The sequence below is a fragment of the Paramisgurnus dabryanus genome, chromosome 17 (genome assembly GCF_030506205.2).
Source record: "Paramisgurnus dabryanus chromosome 17, PD_genome_1.1, whole genome shotgun sequence".
NCBI classification, from domain to species: Eukaryota; Metazoa; Chordata; class Actinopteri; order Cypriniformes; family Cobitidae; genus Paramisgurnus; species Paramisgurnus dabryanus.
In genome coordinates, this window is record NC_133353.1 from 35,724,779 (window position 1) to 35,735,261 (window position 10,483).

At 39.4% G+C, this 10,483-nt stretch overlaps 1 protein-coding gene across 4 annotated transcripts in view; it reads right to left on the reverse strand.

The window, feature by feature from the left end:
• col12a1a (collagen, type XII, alpha 1a) overlaps positions 1-10,483 on the reverse strand; it is a 67,327-nt gene extending 56,844 nt beyond the window's left edge. For 3 of the 4 annotated variants that reach the window (XM_065267323.2, XM_065267321.2, XM_065267322.2), the window contains exons 1-13: positions 10,361-10,483; positions 9,613-9,718; positions 5,697-5,813; positions 5,485-5,625; positions 4,656-4,706; positions 3,818-4,081; positions 3,480-3,644; positions 3,220-3,390; positions 2,824-3,114; positions 2,043-2,645; positions 1,268-1,546; positions 907-1,179; positions 552-821 (exon numbers count right to left, since the gene is read on the reverse strand). In XM_065267323.2, the coding sequence (XP_065123395.1) occupies positions 552-821; positions 907-1,179; positions 1,268-1,546; positions 2,043-2,645; positions 2,824-3,114; positions 3,220-3,390; positions 3,480-3,644; positions 3,818-4,081; positions 4,656-4,706; positions 5,485-5,625; positions 5,697-5,813; positions 9,613-9,682 (2,695 nt within the window). In that variant the 5' untranslated portion in view covers positions 9,683-9,718; positions 10,361-10,483. The remainder of the gene's footprint in view (positions 1-551; positions 822-906; positions 1,180-1,267; positions 1,547-2,042; positions 2,646-2,823; positions 3,115-3,219; positions 3,391-3,479; positions 3,645-3,817; positions 4,082-4,655; positions 4,707-5,484; positions 5,626-5,696; positions 5,814-9,612; positions 9,719-10,360) is intronic. The other variant, XM_065267324.2, reaches the window with a different exon arrangement.

Consider the following 10,483-nt stretch of genomic DNA (forward strand, 5'->3'; position numbering starts at 1 on the left):
ATAGATCTGATAAATACAGTCTGAGACAATAGTATCTAGTGGACAGAGTACAACTCGCTGAGGGTGGAAACTATGGTAATGCAGGACTGTAAGTGGGCGGGGCTTTATCAATGTGACCTCACATTGATAAGAGAATCAAAACGGCATGTCTAATGAGACTGCTTTGGTTAAATGGGGATTAAAAAACAAGGAGCGGGTGGATTTTTTCCATCATAGGGTGGCACACTGCCAACACACATTATGTCCAAACACCTTGGATTTTGCATAATAGGTGTCCTTTAAGACAATTCCCATCAAAGATTTTCAACATACTATTTACATAAACACAACATAAAGGGATCTGATTGATGTGCATGTTTTCATGTCAGAAATATCAAATAAGAATTTATTTATTCTACTACTTTAGGCGTTAAAGAGGTGAAGGTGGTTTGCTTCAATTCCTTGTTTCATCTTAGTTCTTAATGAAGTAGTTTCATATAAATAGACAGGAAATTTTATTAAAGAGAACAAGAATCACATGCAAGTTGAACGAAAATGACTACGCCTCTTACCTTCCAGAGTGGTGCCTGTTCCCATGAGCGGATCTCCGAGCCCAGAAGCGTAACGGGCACTAACAAACAGCTCATATTCTGTGTCCGGCTGCAGATTTTTCAGCAAAGCAGTAGTTGAGTCACCTTTCACACTTATTTCTTTCCTCTCCCCACCATCAGGTTTGTAGGCCACATTGTACTGGAGCACATTTCCCGGAGCTGGTCGCCACGAGACCCTCATGCTGGACACCGTTTCATTGAAGACCCTCAGGTCACGTGGAGAGCCCCGAACTGAGAGAACCACACAGATGTGATTAACTTTTTTTGTCATTTTAGGCATAAAAGTTATGGAGTAAAATCATCCAACAGTACTGACCTTCTTTGGTGGTGCCCTCAGTGTCCATTGAAGGTCCCCTTCCACTGTCATACTCGGGGTAAACAGTGACGCGGTAGGTGGTGACGGGTAGCAGCCTGTGAAGCACAATCGTGACCTCTCTCCCATCGGTCTCTGCTTCCAATCTATCTCCACCACCCACAGGCTCATAAAACAGTCTGTACTTCTTCACCATTCCAGGAGCGGCTGTCCAAGACACACGGAAGCTGTCCACCGTTTCCTCACTCACCCTAAGGTTACGGACGGGGCCTGCCTCTGAATTACGAAATGTGTCATCAATAATTAAGAAATGTAATACAGCTATGCATGGATATAATCAGCTTTGGGTATTATTATCAGATACCTTCTAAAGTCGTCTCCTCTCCCGTCAAAGGAAAGCTGTCTCCTTTGTCATACTGGGCAATGACGTTAACCTCGTAAGTAGTTAGGGGAGTGAGATTGGGTAAAATGACTGAGTTGGTGTCATAATTAACCATCATTGAGATATAGTCTCCCGTTATATCAACCGCCGGCCTGAAACGGACCAGGAAAGACATGACATCTTCTCCTTCAGAAATCCATGAGGTCCTGAAGCTCCTGGAAGTCACCTCTGAGAAGCTCAGAGACCTTGGTGGAATCAAACCTGTGTGGTCAAACACATCTCTGTGAGCTAAAGGCACTTTTGTACAATGCACATTTGGTCTTGGTAACATATCTATCCTACCATGATACATGGTGGACCTAGAAAGGAATCTATTGTGTCTTATTCACGGAGTGTTGTTTATTTAAACTGGACAAATGACAACAAAATTCACATTAGATGTCGACTTAACAATAATACCATGGTACCTTTTGTTGCATAGTTGTTAGCAGAGAGAAATGCTTACAGTCTTGAAATTCATGGCATATTCAAACAAGCTATAATTTAAGTATTAAGGTGATCATTATCAAGATACCCTCAAACAATGTTTTTTATTTCTGGGCAAGACTCAGCATATGTTTCTGTTATAATCCAGCAGTACTTGATAGAGCAGGTATATGGGCAAAACAAAGTGATTGTGAAACATAATGACAAAAAGGTATTCAATATACTCTTTGTTTTAAACACAGCAACCATAAAAACTGAAGTTGCCACTTACTTCTTTTCTTGATATTATGGAGTTCCTGCTCAATTCTTAAACAGATGGATGTGGTCAGTTCCTTGGAGATCCGCTCAAAAGCATCAAAGTCTTCCACCTCGAACACATGGCTATCAGCAGGAGCATTGGCAATCGCCTCCAGCTCACTGCGAACCGCATCCTTGACTCCCACAGCAAAAATCTCCACGTCTGCATTCCTTAGTTTATTGGCTGGATCTTTAAAAGAGTCGGAGGACTTTCCATCCGTGATGAGAACCATGACCCGTGGAACGTTATCGCGGGCCCCGCGGCCGGAAGCGAAGATCTTTTCCCTCACGTAGGTCATGGCCTTACCGGTGTTGGTGGATCCTCCACGGTAGGGGAAGGTGCGAACTGCCTTGACCACCGTATCAATGTCGTGGTGCTTGTTCAAGGCAAACTCCGTGTAAGGATCCCTGCTGTACTGAACCAAGCTGATCTGCACTTTATTGGCTCCGATGTCAAAGGAGCTGACCAGCACTTCAAGGAAGGCTCTAACTTTAGCGAAATTAGGCAGTCCTATGCTGTAGGAGCCATCTACCAGAAGAACGATATCAGCTTGAACCTCCACTTCAAGGGAACACTCTATAAAACACAAAAGGTGAGATTTAACAACCTTTCTCTTTGACTGCAAAGTTAATACGTGTTAAAATATATGAGCAATATACAAAAACACACTATAAAGGTTTTTGATCAATACACTCAACCTCAACTTAATCCATCAACCTTGTAACAAATATACTGCAGATTGTTAGGATCTAACCTGTAGATATTTTTACAGGTTGAGTCTTTTCCGTGGTAGTTTTTGGCTCGCTTGGGGTCAGACCCTTGAGGGCAAACAGATTGATCTCATACACTGTCTCAGGGGTAAGGTCTCTGACATTGGCCAAAGTCATCGTGGGTCCCATGTACAGCTCCTGCCTCTTGGCACCAGCGACCGTGGGGATCATTTGCAGCTTATAGCCTGTGACGTCTCCACGAGATGCATCCCACGTAATCCTCATGGATTTGGAGGAGATGTCCGTTACTTTAAGGTTTGAAGCTGGTTCAACAACTGCTCAAACAGGCATGTATAATAAAAAGTTTAGTATGCAAATGGTTAACTTTCCAATTATTTTATGGATCATCCAAGATAATGCGTGAATGTGTTCATATGTACCTTCTCCGCTTACTAGGGAATTTAGCTGCTCCTCCACACCAGAGCACACCTCATTGATAAGCTTTTTCTGCACCGAATCGATCACGTCAAAGTTTGGAACGTTGTAGACATGCTTGCTGTGAGGAGTAGAGGCTATCTCCCTTAACTCATCCTCATCGGCCCCTTTGATACCTGGATGAGACATGAAATACTACTTTAGATGGTGTTTGAACGTATAAACTTCTGTTTGAAAATGTGTTAATAGAGACAAAGACACGAACCCAGGACAAAGATCTCTACTCCGTTGTTTCTCAGACGTTCGGCATACTCGGCTACGGGGTCTTGAGACTTTCCATCCGTGATAATCATGGCTATTTTTGGAAAGTCTTTCCTGGATCCGGCTGCCTCAGTGAAAGTGTTTTTCACCAGATAGTCCATTGCATCACCTGATTGAGGATATAAACTCCCTGTTAAACGATATACTAACTTGGCAGGGTGTTACATCATGCAATTCAGCTCATTCAGGCCAGTGAACCCCACCTCTTCCTAAATCCCTAAAATTTATTCTCGGAACAACTTGTACTTGGCGAAATCATAGAAAGCTTAATCTTTTACGCACCTGTCATGGTATTTCCACCCTTGTAGGGCAGATTTTTGATGGCTCGTAAGAGGTCTGGCCTTCGGAAATGCTGGTTCAGGTTAAACTCTGTCCTGGTGTCTGAGCTGTACTGCACCACAGCCACTCTGGTCTTATCTTCCCCAATGTCAAAGGCTCCTGCCATGGCCCCAATAAAACTCCGGATGTATTTAAAGTTTTCTCTTCCCACACTCCAAGAGCCATCCACAAGGAAAACCAGATCTGTGACTGCACTTACAGAGCACTCTGAAAGACAAGTCAAATAGGGGGAATGATAAAAAAGTCCACGATATTCACAACCACTAGCATCCAGTCATTTTTTCTTTGTTTTGCCAAAATGCTTTTTCAGAGCAATGGAAACTAAATAAACATACTTTTGTTTTTCCTAACCAAGATGTTACCTTTAAATCTACCTCTTTGCATGTTTTGGTACTGTGCTCACTATCTGGACTCATAACAAAAGAAACATGAGTAAACAATTTGAGTCATGAATGTAATCCTTTCCGTTTAGTTTATGAGGGTCAATCTATGAGGCTGGAAAGTGACCTCACCTTTTCTTACGTTTGGTTGCACAACGCAATGCTGTTTATAAGCTCTGATTTTAATTAAAAACAATTTCCACAGCCTTCACAAACTTTCCTTGCAAGCAGTAACAAATTCATAAATCCCACAGTGGTTGGACAAACAAGTCCAGAGGAAAGTTTTATATTTTGCATGACGAGTGCCATTTGATCTTGCATTACAAGAAACAAAACGACATTATCTAAACAGTAAAATTATTTAAAAAATACGTTTTGGCCGATTAAGTGAATATACTTACTAATTGCTTCTGACTGCGGCTTCCTAGTTTCATTGGTGGGACTGGATTGAACTGTAATTGAAAGTTGAATTAGTTCCACAGCATACAATGCAAGTAAATCTGTGCAAATTGTAATATTTCACACTTATTAAAGTTAGAGCATTTTTTTATTATATAATAGTGTTGCCTGCCAATGCACACCCCACCACCATAATGCTAGGGTGAGCATAATATGTTGGTCTCTATATAAGCTTAAATACTTCATTAATTGAAAGTCTTTAGATTTTGTTCATCCATTGTATTGTCCACCAGCACACTCCTCAACCAACCCTACCTACAATTATAATTATCATTCATGCTTTAAACACAACTGACAAGCTCAGATGCAAAGCCGCTGAATGCCACCTCCGTCAAAAATGAGATGATTGTTTTGCCGTTGTGGATTAAATGCTAATGAGCTGATCCCCTTCTGACATCACAGGGGGAGCCAAATTTCAAGGAGCTTTTTTTTCACATGCTTGCAGAGAATGGTTTACCAAAACTAAGTTAATGGGTTGATCTTTTTCACATTTTCTAGGCACTGGGGAATCAAATTTTAGCACTTAAACATAGACAAAGCCAGATTTTCATGATATGTCTCGCATTAACTAAAAAACACGTCTGGCGCACTTACAGGGTTTTGTATCTCAGCTCTCCAAATGTTTCTAGGGTGAAACTGCATGTTATGAGTTACTCCATAAATTTTACAACTTGGGTTATGAGCTCAAATTACTAACCTGCCATAAAAACAACGGTAATAATACAGTTTATTTTAGCAAGCACCATCATTAAGATGTGCATGTGCACTTACTAGTGATCTGGCCAAGAATGGGAATACTTTCTTCTGAGCCATAATATGAAACGATCGCCACCGAATAGTCCACATCTGGAGTTAGATCCGTGATCGATGTGCTTGTGGCCGATGAAGGAAGATTTAAATCTTTTGAATCATCTGCAAAAGCAAGACATCACGTTAGAAGATATATAGTTGCTGGGCTATGGACAGATGTTGATATCACTCACCATTTTCTGATGTTACTTGTATTTTGTATCCTTGTATTTGAGATGGCGGTCTTTTCCATGACATCTGCACTGTGTTTTCATTTAGGATTTTAAATTTTAAGTCTGATGGGGGCTCCACTGTAACAAGAAGTCGATCGAGTTAAGATCATGAGAAGTGGAGACATCTGAATTATTAATAATATTAACAATAAAGCTGAAGAAACAATACATGATTTTCACAGTCCCAACGACAAACACTTCAGGACTGAAGTTGAATCGTTTATTGTTGGGCAAGACAAACAGAACCAAAGACGACAAAACAACGCAAAAGGGTGACGAAAGCCATTCGAATGGATCAAATGGCCTTTTCTTGAGTTGCATAACCTGGATTGTCACGGCCTGCAGCTCAAGCTGAGAAAGACTAAACACATTTCTAGACCCGTAAACTTCGTCGCCCATCCATATGCAGACAACCATCCAATGCATGCTGAATGCTGTCACAATGCATGCCTGTACACTGGAAACAAAATGTAATCAATCAATCGTATCATTCCCAAGATATTGATTATACAATGGAATCGAGTTTTTGATGATTTTTATGATGCAATATATATACACTCATTGTAAGTGTATGTATAAATATGTATACATACACATAACTTTCAACAAGGCATTAAAGTACTAGCAGGTTTTATTTATAGGACACACATCCATTGCAAATCTCAGAAAAAGAATACACAAGTCGTGACCGACTTTTGTGTAGTTTCTTTTCACACATACTCCTTTAGCACACTTAATTGAGAGGTATGGAGCAAACTGTGTAACATCGACAAACAACACAGAGCATATAATCCATCCACATTCGGCTGGCTGTCATGCACATGTACATGAGAAAGTTGCTGAGTGAACAACTTGATAAACGGCTTCCATGTACACGAGGAACCAGTCATAATATATTTCAAAATGATATTCATTCAATGTCATAGACATTATTAACATGCAATCTACATCAATGCTTTGTGGGTCTCTTCTTATCTCAGCAGGTGGAGATGAAGATGTCCACGTATATACTCAACATCCACATCTGCACGAATGCTGACGATTGATGTAGATCTCGGATGTCAGAATAATGTCTTGAATTTAATGGCAAACAGACGATCTCATACAAAATGCAAACAACTGGGGATATTTGATATTTAAACATGCTTTGCTTTTACGTGTAAGTTAGTAAATAAGTATATGAAGGAGATTAAAGGCTTCAAGAAAGCTTGAGATGTAAGAGTATTGTGCCTACACTCTTTAAAATAAAGGTTATTCAATGTCTTTTCACAACACATTACAGTGCTCTTGGGTTTCGCTACATAGTTCTTTGAAAAAGTTTGTGATGCTGCATTATTAAGGTTTATCAGATCACATTATTTTTTTAAAGAACTAAATGCAAAGTTTATTTTAACTACATCAAGCTTTAAAACCCATATGGAACCTTTATTTTGAAGAGTGCATTTTAGTAAACTAACACATTAAAGCTACTCATCACCAACAAGGTGAAGAAGATCTTGTGCAAAAATCTGATTTCATGCATTACTGTTTAACCTGATATGGTCTTCTTGACTCTATCCTTCTGACTAAACTTATACCAGTCATGTTACTGCTTAATGCAGATAAGTGCTGGTTTTTGTTGGTTTAGCAGATTGCTGGTTCTGCTGGTTAAGAACAATGGGGGCTCACCAGCATATAAACTGTTAAGCAACTTTAACTAGGTACCTAGTGACCAGCTGGAAAATGGGTATGGCGCATGCAAAAACAAGTGGAAGTAAAGTTTTGAGTGGAAATCGGCGGAGAAAGACGGCAGCAGAATATCATTTTGAAATAAATGATGGAGGACAAACGACAAATAACACGACCCAAACAAAGAGTTGAGTTGAGGGTCTGCCGGAGGAAGAATGCTCACCAACCTGACGCATCATACTCAAACAGCCCGGGTAGATTAGCTTCATGTGTCCAAAGGGGCCCCGACCCCCATGAGTCTTCACTGATTCAGAGGTCAAGCCGAGGCATCTCGACACCAGCGCACAAAAATAACACTCGACCTACCATTTACTCGCCGACTGTCTGTCTAAAATGCAATATACCAGCGCCATGAACTGTGAAATAATGGAATGTGACGGCTTTGTTGACTTTGTTGACAGTTTAATAAGGAAAATGACAAAAATGTCTGCTCGCGTTGAGTTTGTGGAAACTTCAGGACAAAGAGGCCCATCAGGAGAGCACCTCTCTTATTCCCTGAAGAGAGGCGACCTCCTGCCAGTCAGGCATTCTTTTTGGCTTGCGCCGTCGCCAGGCAGTTCGGAAAAGAGGCCGGAGTCTCCCGGTGAAGCCGAACAGAAGCCAAAGTAATTCCGCAACATGTGCTGACATTAAACATTACCGCATATTAACTTTCCATATGGATTGCAACTCAGCGTTTTCGAGAACTTTCTGCTGCGGGAGACTTAAAAAAGGCTCTTTGTCTTGAAGACTAATTTCACCCACTCATGTTACATCTTTCCATTCTGTTGTAGCACAAAAAATGAATGAATTACGAGTTTCCATTCAGTGTTCCAGTTGACTCAGGCTCCGTGGTCAGATATTTTCCCGAGAGAGCTGTCGTTGGACTAAACTGATGCTGTTTGGTGACCAAAACTATATATCTCTCTTAAACTAAAACAACTTCAGATCTTGCGGTCGAAACCCCTTATCCATTTGACTACTGTAAATGATGGCACAAGTAGTAATTTCCTCTGTATATTCACTCTTGCTTTGTGCAATCCGAATTAAATTTGTACAGCTTAACATCAATCAGCTTGTGATAAATGTGCAGGCTGTACGGCTTTGTGCTCTTAGGGCGAAAAAGAAAAATGACTTTGTCTTTCTGCCCTTAGGACACTTTTAAGTGTGTAAACGCTGCTAAACATATACTGCACATATGAATAAATTGTCTGTTGTTTACCCTGTCCTGATCTGTTTAATAAAGAATGCTTTCATCTACTTTCCTCGTGCAATTAGCCGGCACTGTTGTGGTAATTCATGGGGCAAAAACTGACTCATAGAGGAGGTGATTATCATCCCAGACTTCATTCATCTTGCATATCTTCAGGACTGCAGAGGCATGCCCAGCAAACAAATCGTGCGCTTTTTAACATTTTCCATCCCATACATTGGAGCATGAACAGATACTTTTGAAAAATTGTGTGAGTTCATGTGTGTATCATTAGGAGCATATGGCTCTATGTTCACTGAAGTCCCATGTGACATCTGAAACCGTTAAACAAATACAGTAAATCTGCTCATTTTTAAAGCCTAATTAATCTACTTGCTTGAATAAATATTTATCATCTATTGTGTGTTTGTGTGTGTGTGTGTGTGTGTGTGTGCGTGCGTGCGTGCGTGCGTGCGTGCGTGCGTGCGTGCGTGCATGTGTGTGTGCGTGTGTGTGTAATCATCTATTACTTAAAAGATATGTATATACACTAGTAGTCAACTATAGCTATACTATATAACTTATTTTAGAAATTAAATTCTGTTTAATATTTCATCATAATCAAGGTATAATGACAATTTAAGTACTGAAATAGATTTTTAGTCCACAATAACATAGTCATAACATATTTGATCAGATATCATATAAATCAGATAATACACTTCAGATAACATGATAACACATTTCAAGTAATACAGAGATAGATTACAGATAAATAGATTACAGAGACAGATTATAGAAATAGATTTTAGAGATAGATTATAGAGATAGATAGGCTTTAGAACTAGACTTTAGAAAGACTAAAGAGATAAAATACACAGACTACAGGATAGGCTACATAGGCTTAAATCTATATATAGGCTATAGAGGTAGACTATAGAAACAGATTATAGATAGACTATAGAGTTGTGACTATACCTTGAGCCTCAACTGAATTCAGTAATAGAGTTAAGAGAGCAGCGGCTGCCAAGCACAGCCTGATCTTCATGTTTACACACAGTCAGTCACCAGCTCATTAATTAATCTACAACAAAAAATACGTATATAATCATCATTTTTGCATGCACATTATATTGTTTTTTATTTACTGACAGAAGAATAATTAAAGAAATTCCAAATGTAAACTGTGTTATTACGCACTAAATATGTCCTAAATAAATGTATTTAATCTTTAACAAATAATAGATAAGATTTTCCCATGCATTATTCTACATTAGAGCATTCATCATCATTTTACAGCTCACGAGCGCCTCCACGTGGACATTTATTAATGTGCAGAGAAACGCTACGAGCATTCAGCTCATTGATACGGATGAAACTTCAGTGCAACTTTAATTTAAAATCATTGTAATGTGTTTTTCTTGCTAAACATTTTAAGGTAGAAGAAAAACATTTTTTGCTGAATTTGCTAAAACATGTTTCAACAATATGTTTATACATACTTTATACAAGACTTTCAGAAGATTTTAAAATCTTTTTTTACCTTTTCAGGTTTTTTTACAAGTATCACCTACAGACTAATTAAACTTTAATGACAGAAAACATTATAACTAGTTATAATCCCACATGCAATTTATCTCTGAACACAATTCCAAGCACATACGAATATGCAGGAATTTTTATGGATAATTAATTTAGTAAATAATTGAAGAAATAATATTCTGACCTGTTACAGTGTCCTTCAGTGATAGAGATGTGAAGTCGGACTGAGATCTGTGAGCCTCCTCCAGCATTAAGGCAAAACCTCCGTGAGAATGGGAGGTATCTGAGCTCAACCTCACACTAAATA